Source organism: Oryx dammah, unplaced genomic scaffold (assembly GCF_014754425.2).
Source record: "Oryx dammah isolate SB20612 unplaced genomic scaffold, SCBI_Odam_1.1 HiC_scaffold_25, whole genome shotgun sequence".
Taxonomy (NCBI): domain Eukaryota; kingdom Metazoa; phylum Chordata; class Mammalia; order Artiodactyla; family Bovidae; genus Oryx; species Oryx dammah.
This window is the reverse complement of record NW_024070209.1, coordinates 30,075,164-30,098,779: the sequence shown is the minus strand read 5'-3', so window position 1 is coordinate 30,098,779 and position 23,616 is coordinate 30,075,164. Positions and strand designations below refer to the sequence as shown.

General features: G+C 37.2%; 1 protein-coding gene across 1 annotated transcript in view; it reads right to left on the bottom strand.

Moving 5' to 3' along the window:
* Positions 1–11,817: 11,817 nt before the first annotated feature.
* FOXN2 (forkhead box N2) overlaps positions 11,818–23,616 on the bottom strand; it is a 58,098-nt gene continuing 46,299 nt past the window's right edge. Inside the window, exons 5-6 of the mRNA XM_040224765.1 lie at positions 17,871–17,939; positions 11,818–16,441 (exon numbers count right to left, since the gene is read on the bottom strand). Of these exons, the coding sequence (XP_040080699.1) occupies positions 15,918–16,441; positions 17,871–17,939 (593 nt within the window). The 3' untranslated portion in view covers positions 11,818–15,917. The remainder of the gene's footprint in view (positions 16,442–17,870; positions 17,940–23,616) is intronic.

Here is a 23,616-nt window from a genome sequence, read left to right as displayed (position 1 = left end):
TTCTATGTTTTCTTACAATGCTAATGAATTACATATAATTCTATTGGGTCCCCCAAGTGAATACCATTAATTAATTATGCAAAGATATATGTTCATTCACTATGTGCCAGGCACTGCAAGATAAAACACGGTACAAACTGTCCTCATGAAACTCAGTAAGTGTCTGCTAATTCATTTACTATCTGACTAAAACAAAAATAATAAAGATTTCTGTTCTTTAAACCCACATATGGTCAATTACTCTTCCACAAAGGAAGCAAGAATATACAACGGGGAAAAGACAGTCTCTTCAGCAAGGGGTGTTGGGTGAGTTGGACAGCTGCATGTAAATTAATGAAGTTAGAACACACTCTCAGAGCATACACAAAAATAAATTCCAAATGGCTTAAAAGTTTAAATGTAAGACATGACCCAATAATGCTCCTAGAAGAGAACGCAGGCAAAAAATTCTCTGACATAAATTATACCAAGGTTTTCTTAGTTCAAGACAATAGAAATAAAGGCAAAAATAAACAAATGGGACCTAATCAAACCTATAAGCATTTGTATAGCAAAGGAAACCATAAACAAAACAAAAATGGACTAGGAGAAAATACTTGCAAATGATGCAATCGACAAGGGCTCAATTTACAAAATATACAAACAGCGCATATAACTCAATAACAAAAACCACAAATAGCCCAATAAAAAAATGGGCAGAAGACCTAGATAGACATTTCTCCAGAGAAGACATACAGATGGCCCATAGGCCCATGAAAAGATGCACAGAATCACTAACTATTAGAGAAATGCAAATCAAAACTACAATGAAGTACCACCTCATACCAATCAGAATGGCCAACATAAAAAAGTCTGCAAATGATAAATACAGGAGAAAACGTGGAGAAAAGGGAATCCTCCGACACTCTTGGTGGGAATGCAAATTGGCGCAGCCACTATGGAAAACAGTATGGAGGTTTCTCAAAAACTAGAAAATAGAGCTACCATATGAGACAGCAATCCCACTCCTGGGTATATATCTAGACAAAACTATAATTCATACTATGTTCACAGAAAGACCATTTGCAATAGCCAAGACATAGGAACGTCTCAAACAACCTAAACGTCCGTTGACAGATAAAGAAGATGGTGTGTGTGTATGTATATATATACATACACAATGGAATATATTTACTAAGCCATAAAAAAGAATGGAAAAAATGCCATTTGCAGCTACATGGATGGACCCAAAGATTATCATACTAAGTGAAGTAAGTCAGAAAGAAAAAGAGAAAGGCCATGTGATGTCACTTATCTGTAGAATCTAAAATACAATACAAATGAACTTATCTATGAAACAAAAACAGACTCACAGACATAGAGAACAGTCCTGTGGTTGCCCAGGGGGAAGGGGATAGGGGAGGGTTGGATTGGGAGTTTGGGAGTAGCAGATGCAAACTATTACATATAGAATGGATAAACAACAAAGTCCTATTGCACAGTGCAGGAAACTATTCATATATTCAATATCCTGTAATAAACCATAATGAAAAAGTATATATGTATATATAACTGAGTCACTTTACTGTATAGCAGAATTGATAACACTGTAAATCATACTACACTGTAAATCAACTCTACCTCAAGCTAAAGAAAGATTTCCCTTCCTAAGGAAATCATTATACTGTATAAAGTGGGGGGGGGGCAGAAAAAATGTTAAACAATTAGAGTTCTCAAATTAACAAAAGATTAGTTTCATGAGAGAAATTAAAAAAGAATTTGCTTGTCTGGGAAGCAATCTGAACAAGATGATTCTGGAAATCTATTTTGGAAGCAATACCACCAGTTCACATGTGGGTCTGTCAAGCCCTATGATAATTTCTCTAGCAGAGTCAAGTGCAAAAGAGGAGGGGCAATCTTGCCGTTTGGAGACATAAGATATACTTGCAAAGTCCCCCACCCAAGAGCTCAGAGAGCAACTCTGTGCAAATCAGGAAAAAGTACCACTCCAGGCAGACAAAAGTACCACTCCCTGGCACACCCACAGGGCAACAAATCAGATAAAGACGCATTTCTTGAGAATACTTCAACAAGAGTGTGTGCGGACACATGGAGGCTAGGCTGATTTCAGCTCCACTCATTCCCTGGGTTTTGTGTTGGGCACTGACCACACACCTGTGTGACAGCCTGGCTTACAGTGAGCAAGAGAATATAAAGTCTGAAGACACCAAGGGGATAATCATGTGAGTTAAATCATGACCCCTGTGAAAAAAATTTCCAAATTTACCGGTCTTTTTAAATCAAGTAAGGTCCTTGGTCTAAATAGGAAGTTTCCTCTCATTGCCCTTAGAAACACAGCTTTAAAAAAAAGCTGTGTATTCTTATTAGGCCTTTTGTTCAGAGATCATTGCCATATCAGCAACAAGAAGCCCTGACAGTGTGAGGGTTAAGTGTTTGAAAATTCTCTTCCACTGAAGGCTGATCTTGTTGCCTAGTGACTGCTGGGTTGCTTGCTGCTGTCACTCACCTTGTCTCCAGAGAATTATCCCCCACTCTCATAAGGAAGGTTATGATTGGACAAAGCTGACATCATAGCCCAGAGAGGAACGGCATCTCTTTGTCAAGACAGCACCAATGAGATGACTCAAGAGTTGGTGGCCAAGGGTTTTGGTCCCTTTGTTTTGTTTCTTTAATACAGAGCCAACAAATTGGATGAAACATTTTCCCTTTTTCTTGCCGAGCCAATTTTGCAGGTGTTAGTAGTGAATTTTTACCCATAAAGATATTTCTTGATAGTGTATGGATTATCTTCCCATCCATTTAATCAACACTGTCCCCCCCGAAGTCTTTTCTCCCCCATGCACTTGGCCAGCACTTGAGAAGCTGAACAGATTACAGGCAGAAAATGAGTACCCTGGAGCTCATTATCACACCACTGGTTACAGTGTGGAATTTCACACAAGGCAGATTCTTCTGGGTGCTTATCTGAAAAGCACCTGAAGAAGTTTCAAAGCATTAGTGTCAAGGACAGGCCTGTAATACTCCTTCAGCGCACATACACCAGACACCAAAAAAGTTTTTTGAAAGTCGATTAAACTGGAAAGCACACCTACTTTTAAAACCAAGCAGTTGGAAAACTCTCAGGCATTTTAGATAATAAACAAACATAAGTTCTTTGATCACTTTTAAAAATTTACATCATGCATTTGCACTGCTTTGAAAATCAAGCTTGATAAGTCTTTGTTTTTTGCACTGGCTTGAGCTACGTGTATACTCTTGAATATTTCAGCCATTGAAGACATTAGCTATACGACTGAGGTGTCGGTTGCAGATTCATTATGCCAGACTGCTATATTAAATCATCTGTTAAATGTGTTCTTTTCTTGGTAAATATTTGGTATATAGCATAGTCACAGCTGTTATAATTGGATAATTACTTCCAATTAATGCTCTATTTCGAAAGCTGCAATTCCATATAAAGCTTAGAGTTAAGCTGTAACAAAAGCAACCCCCTCCTGGGGAAACAGAGTGAGAATTCCTTTCTGTAATTCTCCTGGAAAGCAATTAGAGAGAGAGTACTAATAAATTATATATGGTCCTGCTTTTACCTGCGCTGATAAAGAATCTGTAGTGTGTCAGCTAAAATGTGTAAATACACCACTGCCTCTCCCAAGAGCTGTCTGCAAGTATTTGAAGATTGCAATTTCTTATTTGAATAATCAACATTTTTCTTAGAGTGAATTAAAGCTGACCATACATTCCTGGGGAGAATTTATTTAAAAGAAGGGAGAGAGAGTATTTACACAGAATCAAGTTATAAGGAAACACTTCATTTCAGAATTATCATCAAACAATATAAATTCAGGAAAAACCAATTTCATTTGTAATATAATTTTCTTTAAGAATTCAGATTGGTGTATAAGTGCAAGCAGAAAGTGGGTAGGAGTTCTTTTAAGTGAAATATTAATAGATCTGAGGAGCAGAGTTTACTGTAACACAGTTCTTGCTCATTTGACCAGAAAGATACCAAATGTCTGGGTTCTTAGAGTGTTAATTAATGTCTTAGTTCTTAGAGTGTCTTTGCTTGGAAACAACAGTGAATTAGGTGTTGCAGAAACCCCTCAGACAGGCTGATTCTAAGATTATTCTTCTCTATTCCCTTAATGCCATAAAAAATGTAGATGGTTTAGAACCAATTACACTTAAAACTAGTAAATATATATTTTAATAGACTTTGCAGTAATGCAGCCTGGCCTTTATACTAATGAGAAGAAGTAAGATTTTTACCCATGAAACTTATTAATAAGATACTGTAATATATGTAGCAGTTTAGAGAAATACCACTTCTTTCTTAACTGCGTAGATTTTATACCCCCTGAATATTCATTGGAAGGACTGATGCTGAAGCTGAAGCTCCTATACTTTGGCCACCTGATATGAAGAGCCAACTCACTAGAAGACCCTGATGCTGGGCAAGACTGAAGGCAGGAGGAGAAAGGGATGACAGAGGATGAGATGGTTGGATGGGATCACTGACTCAATGGACATGAATCTGAGCAGACTCCGGCAGATGGTGGCAGACAGGGAAGCCTGGCGTGCTGCAGTCCATGGGGTCACAAAGAGTCGGGAGCAACTGAACAATAAGGTTATGTACATTTCTTGGTTTTGGAGTTATTTTAGCTGGAAGGGTAACTGTAGAAGGTGATAGTGTAGAGATGTCCTGTTTGTCAGAAATATTTGATTAATAATTTGTTAATTTGTCTTGTATTAAAAATTTGCTAAAAAAAAAAAAATTTGCTATGGACACTCTCCAAATCTCAAGGTGTGGTAGCCATCCTTAGAAAATGCAATTTGATTCCACTGCTTCTAGATCTTGGATTCTAAGTTCTTACCATGGTAGCCACAGAACTCTGTTAAGACCTGGCCCCTGGGACCTAAATACTTTGCAGGCCTCACCTCCTACCAGTCTTTCCTTGGTAAGGGATGCTCCAGGCAAATAGCTATTCTTGCTAATGCCGTAAAAACATCAAAGAACTGCAGCCTCTAATTGAGCCTTCTCTGTTCCTTTCCTCCGGAGACTTGTGTGTGTCACTCCCGCACATCGTTCTTTCTAATCTCTGCTTAGAGCCACCTAGGTGAGAGGTCCTCCCCATCTAAAAGGCGAACTGTTGGGTTGCATCCTGCAGGCCTGCGAGTCCTGGACTTGCCTAGCTTCAAGACTGAAGAGCTCTGAGTCAGCAACAGATACGGCTGCTTTAATAGATGGGGAGGTTACCTGTCTGAAACAAGGTCCTGGAGCGACTTCCCACTGTGTGCAGCAGGTGAGTAGCTGGACATGGTGGAATTCTTCATTCCCGGTGGAAGGGTGAGGTTACCAGTTACGGAGGAACTGACATCATGTTGACGCATTGGTTACCAGGAAATTAGCCAAGGGGCATGCTCCTCTTGCCCCTTTGATCAGCTATCCTAGTGGAGATAATCTGATCTGATAGAACAATCACTAGCGGGCAGGGGGCAAGTATGGAGGAAGGTCAGTCATGTGACGAGTGCAGGTGAAGCAGGCACTAGTCAAGCAGCAGAATGTACAAAGGAGCAGGAGAATAGCCATCTTAAGGGGCCTGATCATACAGCAACTGTCATCTTACCCCTTCCTTACCTGGTTTTCTTCATAGCACTTATCACTTTTCAGTATTTTATTTCAAGTTTTTATTTTGCTAGTCTCCTCCTACTAGAATGTAAGCTCCATGAGGGCAGAGAGATTTTCATCTGTTTTGCTCACTTTGCCAAACCATGAGGGCCCAGGCAAAGATTTGTTGAATAAATGAAGAAAAGGCCAAGCATTCTTCTTGTGCGTGATTAGTTCTGTAAACTAGAGGCGGTAAAACCTGGCAGTTAAAGCACAAGTTTAGGAACTGCTGCTGCTGCTAAGTCGCTTCAGTCGTGTCCAAATCTGTGTGACCCCATAGACAGCAGCCCACCAGGCTCCCCCGTCCCTGGGATTCTCCAGGTAAGAACACTGGAGTGGGTTGCCATTTCCTTCTCCAGTGCATGAAAGTGAAAAGTGAAAAGTGAAAGTGAAGTCGCTCAGTAGAGTCCGACTCTTTGCGACCCCATGGGCTGCAGCCCACCAGGCTACTTGGCTTCCCAGGTGGCTCTGTCGTAAAGAATCTGCCTGCCAACACAGAAGATACAGGAAATACAGGTTTGATCCCTAAGTCGGGAAGATCCCCTGGAGGAGGAAATGGAAACCCACTCCAGTATTCTCGCCTGGAGAATCCCACTGCACAGAGCCTGGCGGGCTACAGTTCATGGGGTCACAGAAGAGTTGGACGTGACTTAGCAACTAAACACAGCAACAACAACATTAACCTCATGATGTGATGTAAGAATTGAATGAAATAAGCTATCTAAATGTTTGATTTAGTACTTGCCAAATCTGTCAAGTAGAAAATAGTAAGTAGTTATAACATTTCAGGTAATACCCTTCATAGATTACTAAATCAGATTCAGGTAGCTCTTAATTAAAATTAAAAAGCCATTGAACTCCTAGCAAGTGATTTTCCATTCCCACCCAACCCTCCCCAGAGAATATTTCTTTCTCTCCAATCTATGTCATATTCTGTAGGGGAGCCACCTGTCTGACTTGAAGGGTTTTTATTCAACTCTCAGCTCTGAAGCTGTTGAATTTAACTTCTCATTTGCTGCTTACTAACAAATTTGTATTAACTCCCTTACTCTGCAGTTCAAATAGGACAGCTTATTTTTGGTTTGCAAAAAAGAAATTAGAATGTCAAGGAGCTTTTCTCTTGACACTGTATGTTTCTTAGCTCTCACTCCACCCACCCTGCCTGCCTGCCAGTCGGGAGGTATATGGATCTCCTTTCTGTCACTAGAGATTCCATTGCTATTGTTCAGTCGTGAAGTCGTGTCTGACTCTTTGGCACTCCATGGACTGTAGCCCGCTGGGCTTCTCTGTCTGTGGAGTTCTGCAGGAAAGAGTACTGGAATGGGTTGCCATTTCTTTCTCCAGGGCATCTTCCTGGACCAGAGACAAGTCTTGTCTCCTGCGTTGGCAGGTAGATTCTTTACCGCTGAGCCACCAAGGAAGCCCAGTTAGTTTTTCCTAAAGTTCCATGTAAATGGAATCACATAGTGTGTATTCTTTTGAGACAATTTTCATCTACACTGTTACTAGCATCAGCAGCTTGTTTCTTTTTATTTCTGGGTAGTACTCTATTGCAAGAACTCATAATGTATAAATATTTACCTATTGATGGACATTTGCTTTGTTTCCCATTTTTGGAGCGATTTTGAATATGACTGCTATGAAAGCTTACTGCCATGAATATTTAGGAAAAAATCTTTTATTTCTCTTGGGGGGACACCTACGAACAAAATTTCTGAGTGTTACAGGCTAAACTGTGCCCCCCTCCCAAATACTTATCTTGAAGCACTAACCCCTAGTACTTCAGAATGTGACTGTATTTGGACATAGGGTCTTTACAAAGGGAATTAACCTAAAACAAGACCATTGAAGATGGGTCCTAACCCCATCTGACTGGTATCTTTGTGAGAAGATAAAATTTGAACTAAAAGGGAGAACCAGGGATTCAAGTGCACAAAGGAAAGGCCATGTGGGGTACAGTGAGAAGGCAGCCACCTGCAAGCCAAGGAGAGAGGCCTCGGAAGGAACCACACATTGCTCTTGGACTTCCTGCCTCCAAAATTGTCAGCAAATAAAATTTTGTTTCTAAGCCATCCAGTCAGTGGCATTTTATGGTAGCAAACAGCCCTAGCCAACTAGTACATTGGGCTATATAAGTGTATGTTGAACTTAAGTGCCAAACTGTTTTTCAAAGTGTTTGTGCTGTTTTATATTCCTGCCAGCAACTATGAAGTTTATACTGGTTTTGTATTTTTAAATACACTTGGTGTTGTCAATCCTTCTAATTTTAGACGTTCTATTGGATGTGTAGTATTATCTCATTGGGGTTTTAGTATGCATTTCTCTTATAGCTAATAATGTTGAGCATGTTTCCATGGTCTTATTGGCTGTTCATATATATCTTTGGTTAACAGTCTGTTCAAATCTTTACCCATTCTTTACTCTGTTTATGTCTCTTTAATATTGAGTTGTAGGAGCTTTTTATATATCCTGAATACAATCCTTTGTCAGATATACTTGTTGTATCTTCTCCCAGTGTGGTGTTTGCTGTTCCATTTCCTTAATGGCATCTTTTGGAGAGCAAGTTTTCAATTTTGATGAACATCAGCCAACTTAGCAGAGCAGAGCAGCAGAGTTTATAAACGTTTTGTCCTCTTCTGGTTTGTATGTTCTAAAAAATCTGCTTGTTCTGAGAGGTCAAAAAAGTTTCCCTCTGTTTTAAAAAAACACTTCTAAATTTTATACCGTTAGCTTTAACATTTAGGTCAGTAATATTGATTGTAAATAAATTTTCATGTACGGTGAGAGAGGAGTCAAGATTCACCATTTTCTACATGTATATCCAACTGTCCAGCACCATTTGTTAGAAAAAAATTATCCTTAGTCCTTTCAGCACCTTTGTCAAAAATCAACTGCCCCCTGGATGGGAAGGGAGTTTGGGGGAGAATGGATATGTGTATAAGTATGGCTGAGTCCCTTCACTGTTCACTTGAAACCATCACATTGTTAATCAGCTATCCTTGTTTCGCTGAGTTGTGTCCAACTCTCTGTGACCCCATGGCCTGCCATGCCCCTCTGTCCATGGGATTCTCCGGACAAGAATACTGGAATGGGTATACCCCCAATACAAAATAAAAAGTTTTTATAAAAAGATCAAGCTGCCTCTATATATGTGGATTTTGTTTCAGGATTATCCTGTTTCACTGAAATATATTAAAGCATACTCTTTATTATCATACCTTTATACTGAAATTTGAAATCAGGTGTTATAAGCCATCAGAGAAGGCGATGGCACCCCACTCCGGTACTCTTGCCTGGAAAATCCCATGGACAGAGGAGCCCGGTAGGCTGCAGTCCATGGGATCGCTAAGAGTCGAACACGACTGAGCGACTTCACTTTCACTTTCATGCACTGGAGAAGGAAATGGCAATCCACTCCAGTGTTCTGGCCTGGAGAATCCCAGGGATGGGGGAGCCTGGTGGGCTGCCGTCTATGGCGTCGCAGAGTCAGACACGACTGAAGCGACTTAGCAGCAGCAGCAGTATAAGCCATTCAACTTTTTTAAATGCATTTGGCTATTTCCACATATATTTTTATAATCAGCTTTCCATTTGCCTCAGAAAAGCCTACTCGATTTTGATTGGTATTGTATTGAATGTATATTGAATGTATAAGTGAATTTGGAGGGAACTGACATCGTAACAATATTTAAGTCTTTGGATCCATAAACACAGTCTATCTATCCACCTATTTAGATGTCCTTAGCTCTCTCAAGGAGAAGGCAATGGCACCCCACTCCAGTACTCCTGCCTGGGAAATCCGATGGGCAGAGGAGCCTGGTAGGCTGCAGTCCATGGGGTCGCGAAGTCGGACACGACTGAGCAACTTCACTTTCACTCTTCACTTTCATGCATTAGAGAAGGAAATGGCAACCCACTCCAGTGTTCTTGCCTGGAGAATCCCAGGGACGGGGGAGCCTAGTGGGCTACCGTCTATGGGGTTGCACAGAGTTGAACACGACTGAAGTGACTTAGCAGAGCAGCAGCAGCTCTCTCAATTTGGCTTTATAGTTTTTATTGCACGGGTCTTGCACATTTCATTTATTTGCTCCATTTCTTGCATACTAATGTAAATAATATTTTTTAAAACTTCATTTTCCAAAATTTTGTTGCTACTATATTGAAATACAATTGATTTTTATCAATCACTGGACCTAGTATCCTGAAGTGAAAGTGAAGTTGCTTAGTTGTGTCCGACTCTCTGCGACCCTGTGGACTGTAACCTACCAGGCTCCTCTGTTCATGGGATTCTCCAGGCAACAGTACTGGAGTGGGTTGCCATTTCCTTCTCCAGGGGACCTTCCTGACCCAGGGATTGAACCCTGGTCTCCCACCTTGCAGGCAGACGCTTTAACCTCTGAGCCACAGTTCTAGTAGCCTTTTGCAGATTCCTTAGGAATTTTTACATATACAACCATGTTGTCTGTACAAAGCTGGCTTCATGTCTTCCTTTCCAAACACTATGCCCTTTATCCCACCTCCTTCTTCCTCCCCCTATTTTTTCACCTTACCAAATTGACAAAGAGGTCCAGTAAAATATAGTAGTAATGAGAGGGGACATGCTTGGCTTATGCATAATTAGAGGGGACATGGTTAGCGTCTCACCGTTCAATGTGATATTAGCGGTAAATTTTTCACAGATGCCTTTTATCAGACACAAGAATGTCAAGAACTGTTAAGGATGGGACTTCCACGGTGGTCCAGTGGTTAAAGAGTCCACCTGCCAATGCAGGGGACATGGGTTCCATCCCTGGTCTGGGAAGATTCCAAATACTGCAGGGCAACTAAGCTCGTGTGTCACAGCTAGTGAGTCTGTGAGCTGCAACTACTGAACCTGTGGGACCTATAGCTCGTGCTTCCACAAAAAGAGAAGCCACCATGATGAGAAGCCCGTGCACTGCAACTAGAGTAGACCCCACTCATTGCAACTAGAAAAAGCCCCCAAAAAGCAATGAAGACCTAGCACAACCAAAAATAAATAAATGGGGAGAAAAAAGAATGGATTATTTTTTTAAAAAAACCACAACTGTGAAGGATGTAAGCTTTTACAGTACTTTCACACTAACAAGCTTGCTTGCTACAGTTTCATGGAAGGCGGCAGAAAACACGACTCCTGGGTCAGAGACAAAGGAATTTATTACTCACAGCAAGCAACATGAGCTTTACACTCAGGGTTTGGGTCTCAGTTTTCCCATGGGGATGTGCAGAGCAGCCCAGCTGAATGCTGCTTAGGAAACCCTAATATTTTATAAAGGCTGCAAGCAAATGTGTCTGACCTTTGCCCCAAAGGGAGCCATTATCTTTATTATACTGGACTGCAAACAAATCCGTCCTCCATTCTGAAGGAAGACATTTTATTTTCCAGTTATTTACCATACATATATTCTTAAATATAGTCTGCAAGAAAATATTGCAATGCCTCTGCTTGCAAGATAGGCAAAAGAGTGGCACACCCTACTTCAGCCCCATTAGGATGATTTAGGCTGACTATCATAAAAGGAGAGAGGGAGAGAGGAAGAAAAGAACAAGTGCTGGAAAGGATATGGAGAAATTGGAACACTTGCACATTGCTGTGGGAAGGTGCACCTGCTTTAGAAAACTTTATTGTGGTTCCACAAACACACACAAAAAAACCAAAACTGAATACAGAATTATCATATCATCTGGTAATTTCACTTCTAGGTGTCTACCCAAAAGAACTGAAAGTAGGGATTTAAACAGATATTTGTACACCAATGTTCACAGCAGCATTACGTACAAGACCCCAAAGGTAGAAACAACTGAAATGTTCAATAGATGAATAGGTAAACAAAAGAAAAAGAAAGAGAAGAACAAACAAAACCCCAAGTCAGCAGAAAAAAAGAAATAAAGATCATAGCATAGATAAATGAAACAGAGACTAAAAAACAATAGAAAAGATCTAAGATCTGGTTCTTTGGAAAAACAATACTTTCAAAAAATAGCCTTTAAAAACATTCTGAAATTAAAACTTTTATCCTTCATCTGTATGACTCCAGCTTTGTAATACTGGAAGGGAAAGTGTATGTGTGTAGGAGTATGAAACCGCCTACATCTGTACTACCAACCCCCAAAAGACAGAGAAGGCACAAAAATGTTATAAAACAACATTTATTCTGTAATACTTTATCAGAGTGAATTGCATCTCTTTGGTAAAAATAAACTTTATAAACAATTTAATAATCAGAGATTAGATACAAAAACTAAACATTTGTTAAGTTGTTTTTAATATGAGCAAAGACTGGCAACTAAGAAGTGGTTCACTTAGACTGGTCATCTACTTACTGGCAGTTATAACTCAAACTCAGGGTAATTTTTATGCTACATTAGAAAAAAGGATAAGGACACAATTTAATAATTCAAATTTCTTAAATCAGAAACCATTCTTATACTTTCACTTAAAAATAAATAATAGTTACAAAGAATTGGCAATTACACATTTTTATACACTATCTAATGGCAACATAATACTTTAAAATTAAGCACTTAATAAGAAATGTACAACAATTTTGACAATGGCACTGGCAGTCAGATGCAAAAAAAAATGTGTGCTTTAAGAAAAAATGGCAGGTATAACATTAAAATACTTTGTTTTTCAGAAAATAAATATTCTGACTACATCATTAACGTATTGAAGCAAACTCTGTTTAAATCAAAGCTTATATAACATTTCAAACCAAAAAAAACTATGAAGTATATATATATATGTAGACCAGAAAGCCTCAGCTTCTTAATTAAATGCTATGGTCTGCACAAAAGGTTGTTAAGCTACTGTAGTATTTAAGACAATAGTCTTTACAGCTTTGTGAAGTATTCACAACCATTGCTTAAATTGCTGAGAAAGGCCTCCTGGTCTACCAAGACACACACACACACACACACACACACACACACACACACACATACACACACACACACACACACTCCCCCCTTAACACTTTCTCTAGCTTTGAATTTGTGCTAACATATAATTAATTGACCACCTAGTAGACCCTTTACACATGCCTCAGAGAATAGGAAAAGAAAAAAATATGTATATTCTAAACTTTACTATATACAAAGAAATCAAAGTTAAGAGAAGCCATGTTGGTTATAAGAAGGATAGGAAAGGCTCAAAGGTGGAAAAAAGGAGGTGATCCATCAATTCATTTTCCATGTAATGTTTTCTTTCTCTGAACTTGAAAAGTAAAATAAAACATGAACTGAGTTATATATTGCACAAATAAATTTGAAAAAATATATATTCATGAAACACTGATTCTATTTGGCATGTGAAAGATGAAGATTAATTGTTAAAACTTCTACTAGGGATCTGTCATAAACTGAGATTGGCTGGAACAATTTATATTGATTCAATGAAAATTATACGTTAGCTTAAGTCACAATTTTAAAAGACTGAACCTTTCCAGGATTTCCAGGTTGTTTTTTATTACAGTAAAATTTGCTAGTAATATATTCTTAGAAATACAATTTCCAGTCCATAGGACTAGAAATGACTTCCCTTAATTGGGTGGTTATTAGCCATGTTTTTATCTCAATACACCTGAGGAATGGGATTATGTCTATGGAAGTAATAAAGGGGGATGGTAATTAAGGTTCTTCCCCTTAAAAATAACTGCCTTGGAAAATCAGCACATGGAAAGTGATACAATGAATTCTATATAAGAAATCAGTAAAGCATCCTGTAACTTATTCCTGTTAGCATTTAGTGTGGAAGTTTACTGACTTTGCTAGTGATGAACATAATTTTTAACTTTTTAATTTGTGGTAAGAGTACATGAAGAGGGAAAGAAAATCAAGTTTAAAAGTTATTGCTATTTATATTAAGACAAAAATAACTTTAAAGATCTTTATTTGAACTGAGAATGACTTCCTCCCTTCCTTATATCTTAGATCATTTTCCTTTACTTACAAAGACTAATGATCTAATGGACAAGAACCAGAGAGAACATTCGTAGTACAGAATTTCAGTTAGCAAAATAAAGTGGCACCAGATCATTAAAACACTGTTAATAAGGTCTATCCAGAGGACCACAGTAAACAGCTTAAAAATATTTTGTTATTAAATGATTTTTATCATCTATGTACTACTTGTGTGTATGTGTGTGTGTCTATGTGCTAGTCTCTCAGTCGTATTTGACTCTGCAACCCCATGGGCTGTAGCCCACCAGGCTCTTCTGTCCATAGAATTATCCAGGCAGAAATAATGGAGTGGGTAGTCATTCCCTTTTCCAGAGGATCTTCCCAACCCAGGGAGTGAAGCTGGGCCTCCTGCATTAAAGGTAGATTCTTTACCACTGAGTCACCAGGGAAGCCCCATGTACTATTCATACTGTGATAAAAACAATTCAATAATTTTTGGTGTTATATTCACGGTGTATAGTAAAAGATGTTAACTTAGGTTAGCAATTTTATGCAGCAGATGTGATATATATGAAGAACAAAAAATTCAATACCTCATCCTGCATACTTATTATCAACAAATTGAAAGATTATTATTTTCAACAGCAGCAATTCTATTACTGTGGCTACCCAGGTTCAACTACAATTAACATGGAAATCGGACAGATAAAGTTGTTATCCCTGCCTTAATGTCTTGACAACTGAAAAAAACATTTTCATTATGCTTCTCATTTGACAGTTTTGCCCAAATAAACTCTACAAGTTAAAAGAAAAATGTCTTTTTTTAAAATGCTTTATCATCATAGAAACAGCTAAAAGTAACAAACCAAAATCATAAGCTTATGTGTGTATGTATGTATACGTATATATGAAATTATCAGAAAATAAAAACAAGGTCATTTATGAAACAGGATGTAGCATGAGATAAGACTGAACTTTTAGAAAGCTGCTTTTGCCATTGTAAAAAAATATATTATGAATAAGTTTAACTTTATTAGTATCCTTTGTCCTTTGTGAATGATATAGTCAAGCTATATAAATGATATGAAAAAATGTGTATCATATAAGCAGATTTGTTCAAATACTGAAAAAGGCCTTGGGCAATACACATTTGGAAGAGTAACAAAATCTTTTAGGATGGATTTAATGGCACGTAATTACACTGCCTCCTTAAAAGGATGTATAAAATTTTATACAAATTTTAAAATCCATGAAGGCATTTTATCTCTACAGTTTTGTTAAATCCTTTAACTTAATTGGGTGCACATACAATTTAATTCATACAAAGCTTGAATAGAAGTTTTTTCCTAAATGATCTACCTTTATTTATGATGACATAAATAACACATATTCAAATGTTTATATTAGATTATACTCCATTCATGTAATTTTCAGAATGCAGTACATTTAACAAGCCAATGAAAGATCCTCTTATTGCAAAATTGTGCCTAAATGGGACTCCATGGCTATATCCTTTCACTGGATAATTTCTCCTCAACAAAGATAGCTAGTGGCTAAAATCAAAATAATAGTTGCAAAGCACTTTGGCTCCAATAAATGGCTCCAATCAACACTATGGAATATCTAGGAAGTTAAAAAATTTGAAAAAATAATATTGTAACAGGAATTGAAGTTCTTAGATGAAATTACATCACAAAATTGCCTTTTCTAAATCTTAGAACTTTTTGCTATCTCTTTGCCGATGTATGCAAAAGGAACTTTCTAGACATTTAGGATCTTTTCCAACTTATATTCAACTTTGTTCACGTGTCAACAAAAAATTTTTAAAAACAAAAATTAAGACAAAATAAAATATTCAAATCTCATCCTACTGGATTACACATGTCAAGAGAGGAGTATGGGAGAAAGAAAGCAGCAAAATTTCTAGCTAGATCAGCAACTATAGTTAATTACAGATAGGAAAAGAAAATGAAAAAAAAGAGTTGCCAGTTCTTACATTTGGACATATTAACAGAACAAAAGACTTCCCTACAAGTTTAAGACAGAGGCTCTGGACTTTTTTTTTTTAACATAAAAGTTCCAATCTTGAAGACACTTATCACAAAAATTATGCACTTAGGATTTCACATCATATTGATGATTGGGCATGATCCTAACAGCAACTATTTAATAAAAATTCAAAAAACAAAAATATTTTGAAATAAACAAGTAATTAGCACCCCTCCCCCACCCTAAAACAAAAGAAGTCCATTATGGCTTTGATATCCCTTGTAAAGAATTAAGTAGAAGAGTATTGCCACATTTAAAAATAATTTCACACTAGGAAGTATTTCTATTTTTTCCGCTGCTTTTGATTCTGTGTCTTTGCAGTACTTATTAGGGAACCTAGACATGTACGAATGCCAGCAAGGTGGAGCAGAGATCCAGCTGCCTCTTTGAGCTCCTCATCAATTTCTTGACATGCTTGTTTTCGCATCTTTTTGTCTGGCTGCCCCTTTTCAGTCGTATCTGCACAAGCCTGCGATGCATAGCCACTGTCTCCAAGTGGATCATCTTCATAGTCAACGTCTGTGTCTTCTTCACTGCGAAATCCTTCACTGCCATCACTTCCTACATGGCTACTCTTTGGGATAAACTCATACACCTCATCCACAGAAGACAGAGAGGACACACTAGACCTGGACGCACAACGCTGCGCTGCGATGCTACTTGCACTGTAATTGTGGTCTTCTTTTGGATCAATGCTGGTGGCTAAAGAATCACTCTCATGGAATCGCACAGCACTGGGATGACTGAATGCATTGCTATAACTTCTCTTTTTTTGCATTGCTGTTTTAAGAGGCAGAGGCTTCTCACCTGTGGAAAATAAAGCTTCCATCAGTAAATCAAATGCATCTGACTGCAGAAACAGGCCATTTAAAACTATTATATCACTCCTGAATAAGTGTGTTAGACTGGTGATGTTTTGTGGGTCTTTAAATTTTATGCAGACCATCATCCTGTAGGAATCAATTTAAAATATTTTTAAACCATTTAATGGTATATGTTGACCTTCCCATGGAAAATACAATTATTTTGAGCTGCTTACAGAAAATGCCTCAATATTAATGTGTCACTGGTTAGCTAACAATTTACTTGTTGATATTTAGGTTGTTGCCAGTTTTTCACTATTACAAGTAATACTGCAGTGAAAATCCTCTACATGCCTTTTCTTACACATATGGAATTTTTCTAGGAGAGATAAAAAGAAACAGAATTATAAGTAAAAAATATATATGTTTTAAATTTTAGTTGGTGTTTCCAAATTGCCTTCCAAAATAGTTGTATCAATTTATATCCTACATCGCATGACAACACCCAGTTCCTATACTTAACCTCTAATATTATCATTTTAATTTTTCATAATCTCATGACAAAAAGATATTATCTCAATATTGTTTCACTTTACATCTCCTTGATTTCTAGAGAAGCTGTATCTTTTCAAATATGCGCTATCCATCTGTGTATTTCCTGCTCCGAGGCCTAGCTATTCATATATTTTGTTGAACTGTTTTCTTATTTCTTACTTACAGAATCTTTTTATGTTGTGCCCGTATGTATACTCAACATTATTCCTTTATCTGCTATATACAGTGAAGAAATACGTCATCCCAGTACTATGCTTGTGTTACTTTTCTTACAGGTATCTGCTGTTGTCAGAGCTCTAAATAAGAGTTTGATGTTTAATTAAATTTACACAAGCTTTTATGGATTTTGCACTTTGTATGTCAAAGATAGCTTTTCTCACTTCAAGGTTATAAGCATACTTTCTATGTTTTCTTATTCATAGCTTTCATTTTTACTTTTATTCATTTCTTTAAAATATTTATTTTTATTTATTTGGCTGCACCAGGTCTTAGTTGCAGAATGTGGGATCTTCAACCTTTCGCTGTGGCATGTGAGATCTTTTGTTGCAGCATATGGGATCTAGTTCCCTAACCACGGATTGAACCTGGGTCCCCTGCATTGGGAGCACAGAGTCTTGTCCACTGAACTACCAGGGACATCCCCATTTTCACTTTTAAATCTTCAAGCTTAATTTCTAAACATGCTATTTATTTCTTCATTTCTTGGTCAATGTAACAAGAATTATCATAGCATTAACCTCAATTTCACAACTGCTCACATAAATTGAAAGAAAATAAAACAGAAACTAAGTTATTTAGATGAAAATACAACCTAGTTAGAAAGAAGTAATTTTGCCTGTCCTAAATGACATTTGAAAAAGAAAAGCATGTTTGCTTACATTCCAAAATTCCTTGTTCTATAGAAGTATTTAAAAGCATCATTGCAGTGGCAGCATCAATATCAGATTCTAAAAAAGGAAAAGAGAGATAATATTAACATTCTTTATAAAAAAGAGGCTATTATAGTGTATGCAAACAAAGGTAACCAACATTAAGGTTTTGGTGCATTTTCTATTTATTCACAATGAAAATAAGAACCTGACCTGCATTTCAATAAGGACTGCCCTTAAACAGATTAAATTAGCTAAGAACACACATAAATATTAGCACTGTCTTTAGTCATAATTACATGCAAGCCTATAAGTACTACAATTATGGATATTACATAAGAAAAATGGATTTTAATAGGCTGGTAAAAACAGCAGGTTCTATTCCTAGAGGTCATTACACTCTCATATCTACTTTTGCACTAGCAGTTCCTCTACATCTTGGCAATCTGTTAGCCTCTATAACCATAATGGAATAAAAGTAAAATGGTACAATCTAAAATGTGAAGGAAAAGTTAGAAAATGTTTACAAATTTTAAAGGATAGGTTATAAAGGATAATTTATATAATAATTTATAGATCCTTTAATTATAAAGGATAGGTTTAAAACAAGACTCAAAAACATTCCATTTCTGCCCCAAAGTTGGAAATTTTTTATTATCCCCAAATCTTACATTTTATTTATAATATCTAATTATAAAATTATCTTAGATAATAAAGCCATGTGGATAGTAACTTGTTTCCTCCTCATCTTGACCACAAACTCTGTAAAGGCAGGAAATGTTATGACCTTAAAAAATAGGTTTAAGTAAATCAGAAGATTGTTGCTATGAGAGATCACATATTCTTCTCCCTTGAATATAGTGCGATCTCATTAATCAGAGTTTCTATATGAATGTCTTTCCAATTAGACTGTCAGCTCCCTTAAGGTAAGAATCATGTCTTATTCTCTATATTCCATAATACCTGGAACCCACAGTAGTTCCCTTATAAATGAGTGAAGAATATATTGTATTTCTGCCACATCTCCTTTCTTTAGATTAAGCTGATTATCACCAAATTACTAAGCCCTTGGCATGTTCTAAGTATTATTAACTCATCTCACTCTCATAAGTTTATGATGTGGTACTATTAGTATTTCCATCTTAAAGATGAGAAAATGGACAAAGAGGGATCTCTAGGAATGACAGAGATGGGATTTAAACCTGTGTGGTCTACCTCCAGAATCCAGGCAATTTGTAATCTCCATCATCTCTCAAAACTTACCAAGTGTCTATAATTAGAGTAGGAAATTTTGCAGGAAATTATAGAGTATAACGGAAATTCTCTGTTACTCATTCAATAAATTGAGTGTCCTATCTCACATGCCAGGCTGAAAACAAAACAGGAAAATCCCTGACTCCCAGAACACAAAGAAATACAACTTCTGAGAGATAAACACTAGGGAGAAGAAAACTGGAGGGAAGCAAGACAGAGAATGTGGGGAAAGGTAGTTGCAACTTTAAATACAGAGGTTAGGGAAGGCCTCAAGGAAAGGTAATAGTTGAGCAAAAACCTCAGGAAGGTGAAAGAAAGGAAACTATGAAGATATTCAAAGAAAAAGCATTTCAGGCAGGAAAAAAAAAAATCAAGTTAAAAAGAATTTGAATCAACGATTCCCAGATGCCACAGCCATAGACACTAGTAAGACAAAGACCTCTCCAATTCCCATTTTTTAGAATGAGACTTGACTATAATAGAGTTCAGTATTCTAACATGTCTTTAAAGAGAAAAGCTAGTACAGCTCTAGCCCATATTGTATCTCTGTGTGAACTGGAAAAAAAGCAACTGGCCTCCAGGTGAATGCTTCTCTAAACCAGGGCACACAGCTTGAGGACTGGGTGTGGTCCAGTCCTTCTGACATCAGCCCACTCATTGTCTCAGGCAGGTGTCCTTTGCGCAGGGTGCAACCTGGCTGGCATTATACCAACAGAGAGACTTCTGTTCCATGAAATAATTTTGTTTTCTTTTAATTAAAAAAAAAAATTACTTTTTTTTTTTTTTTTTCAAAAAAAAGGGGGAATGGTGGTGAGGGAAAGAATCTAATACTGGAATGCATTATAACAAGTAAACAATTTCAGGAAATTTATTAATCTTGTAAATGAAGCACCTGTAAAAGATTTTTAACTTTAAAAATTAGTATATCTTTATAGTGTGTATAGGGGCTTCAGAAGGTGGCTCAGAAGGTTAAGAATCTTGCCCACAATGCGGCAGACCGGGTTTCGATCTCTGGGTTGGAAAGATCCCTTGGAGAAGGGAAAGGTAACTCCATATTCTTGCTTGGAGAATTCCACGGACACAGGAGCCTGGAGGGCGATAGTCCATGGGTCTCAAACAGTCAGATACGATTGAGCAACTAACACTTTCACTTTCTGTAACAGTAGAAATGACAGGAAAATTGTTCTTTAAATACAAATTCTTGTAGGAATTTGTTACAGCCAAATTAATTTGAATAGTCTAACATGAAATTACTTCTTTGCAAAAGGATTTTATCTACATCTGACTTTGTTTGATTTAGAACATTTGTTAAATATGCTTCCCACAACATCTTGTCAATTAACTTAAAAAAAGTTTAACTTCAATGTTAAAATAAGCACCAGAGAAATGATCCCATCTGGTAATCAAGAACACCTGATTATCCAACACGGTATTGGAAGTGTGGAGTCCTAACCACTGAACCACCAGGGAAGTCTCCTATCCAACACTGTAAATCAACTATACTTCAATAAACACCACCACCACCTAATTATCAATGATTTATCCAAAGTACATTCTTGAACTTCTTGGAACAAAAGCAACAAAACGGTATAGATTTTACAATGCTTATTTATAGTACCAAATCAGTTTTGGTATTAAAATTAAACTTAAAACTTACTTATTGTCACAGCTGAAAACACTTTATAATGTTTTTTTCATTAATAAGTATAGGGTTGGTTTGTTCAGGTTTTTCCATAACATCTTACTGAAAAATCCGAAAAAACTTTTTTGTCAACTCAATACATTTGCAGTTTTAAAGATGGCTCTGTGTTCTCAATAAACATACTATTAGCTATATTATCTAACACATTCAGAATGGAAATTTCATTTTTTATAGTCTTTTGTCTATATTTTCTCTGACACTATTTAATCCAATAATTCACTTCCAGCTTAAAGTCATTTGCCATGAGAGCCATCCAAACAGTGAGTTAAATAATCACAAAAATAACCTGTTAAAAGTCATATTTAACAGTTCCCTTTTTATCCTTCGTAGTTCTGACTAGACTTCAAAATATGCTACTGATTTAATAACTGGTTCAAATAAATCTCTGTCAAAACTGTTAACTTATGCTTCCTAGTTTATATTTTCTTAGCCTTGATGCTAAGAAATTATTAACAATAACAGAGAAAATTAAAAAGACATCAGTTTTAACTATGCAAAGGTAAGAGTTATAATAAGCCAAGTTTCTATTACCTGATTCTCAGTCCATTTGCTTAAGGAACAATATAAGAACCACAGTGGCAGAATTTAAATGATTATAAGCCAAGTATTAACTACAGCAGGATTTACTGCCTTTATCAAAACCAGTATACACATTTATAGAGCAGCCAAACAAGGAAGCTGTTTCTCATGATTCTTAAAAGTAGGAGAGTGATTTCAATAAATTACTAGTATGTGAAGCTGTTTGAACTACCAGTTTACTTTCACTTTAATTAAGATACAAATTATGCAAATTTGTAAACTTAAATTTGAACTTAGATTTGCATTTAGTTCCTACCTTCATCATTAACTATCTGAATTTTATATTTGCTTGTAATACACTACATATACTTTAGTGCTTAAGTATAAATACTAAAATTTTCTAATCAGAATATGGCTCCATTTTTGTCTTCCTTGCTCACTGATGCATCCTGGGTGCCTATAGCAGTGACTAGCACACAAATGCACTCAATAAATATTTTTCAACACATGAATTTACTACAAACCCATACCAAATCAAAATATTGACCAAAAAAGGTTTTGTTCTGCTATCTCAGTATGATTTCTCTGCCTCCTGCTGCCTTTTATACAATACTGTAACACTGCTATTGGCCAGATGAGCAAAACACAGGAGACTTTAAAAAGGATAATTCTATGAAGTAACAGATGAATTTTATATTCGATTCTACTATTATTTTCTTGGGCTCCAAAATCACTGTGGACAGTGACTACAGCCATGAAATTAAAAGACACTTGCTCCTTGGAAGAAAAGCTATGACAAAACTAGACAGCATGTTAAAAAGCAGAGACATTACTTTGTCGACAAAGGTCCATATAGTCAAAGCTATGGTTTCTCCAGTAGTCATGTACCCATATGAGAGCTGGACCATAAAGAAGGCTGAGTGCTGAAGAACTGATGCTTTCAAACTGTGGTGTTGGAGAAGACTCTTGAGAATCCCTTGGACTTCAAGGAGATCCAACCAGTCAATACTAAAGGAAATCAGTCCTGAATTTTCCTTGGAAGGACTGATGCTGAAGCTGAAGTTCTAATATTTTGGCCACCTGATGTGAAGAACTGACTCATTTGAAAAGACTTCTGATGCTGGGAAATACTGAAGGCAGGAGAAGAGGATGACAGAGGATGAGACGGTTGGATGGCATCACTGACTCAATGGACCTGAGTTTGGGCAAGCTCTGAGAGATGGAGAAGGGCAGGGAAGCCTAGCATGCAGCAGTCCATGGGGTCGCAAAGAGTCGGATATGACTGAGCAACTGAACAACAACAAAGTTAGAGCCAACAGTGAAATTTCAGTGATACTTACAAAACACGAAACTGACAATGTCACCTTATTCTTTAAAGACCTTCAGTAGTTCCCCTAACTCCTCCTATTTGGTAGGAGTGCAGGCTCTGAAATCAGAGTTCCTTCTGTACCATTTACTAGTTGTGTAACCTGAAGAAGTTACTTAATCTCTCCAAAATTCAATTTCCTTATTTGTAAAAGGGGGTAACAAAACCTCAAAGAGTTGTTGTAAGAATTAAATGAAATATGCAAGCAAAACACTAAAGTCAGGAACTCAATGTAAACTAATGTTACAGTTACAGGAAGAAGTTTCAACTCATTATGCTAAAGAAGCTCTCCTTGATTTGTTGAATTCATCCATTGTGCTAATCACTGAACTCTGGGTGCCTTGGGATATGCAGAAAGAGACCCAGGCCCTAGTCTCAGAAAATATACAGTCTAATTAAAGAATTAATTCTCAAAAAAAAAAAAAAAAAAAAAGAATTAATTCTCTGCTGCTGCTAAGTCGCTTCAGTCGTGTCCGACTCTGTGCGACCCCATAGACAGCAGCCCGTCAGGCTCCGCCGTCCTTGGGATTCTCCAGGCAAGAACACTGGAGTGGGCTGCCATTTCTTCTCCGTTGATTTGACTAATGCCTGCTTAAACTTTTTCATTCGCCTTGCCCATGCTAAACGATCACATCTATAGCTGCAGGACCAAGGCTACTTAGTCTTCTACGCTCTTAGGTTTCAGCCATGCTTACCAACCTGCAGTTCCTAGCAACTGTCCCAGACCAAACCTTTAACCAAGGTTAAGTATCCGTCCAACTTTCGAGGCCCAGAGCTCAGGCATCACACTTTCTTCTGGAAGAGGCCTTTCCCGACCTACCTCTAAGCTTAATTTGCCACCCACTTCCTTTTCTCCTAGTGTATTCTGTACAATTCTAATCAATTAAACAAGAATTAATTCTTTAATTAGACTG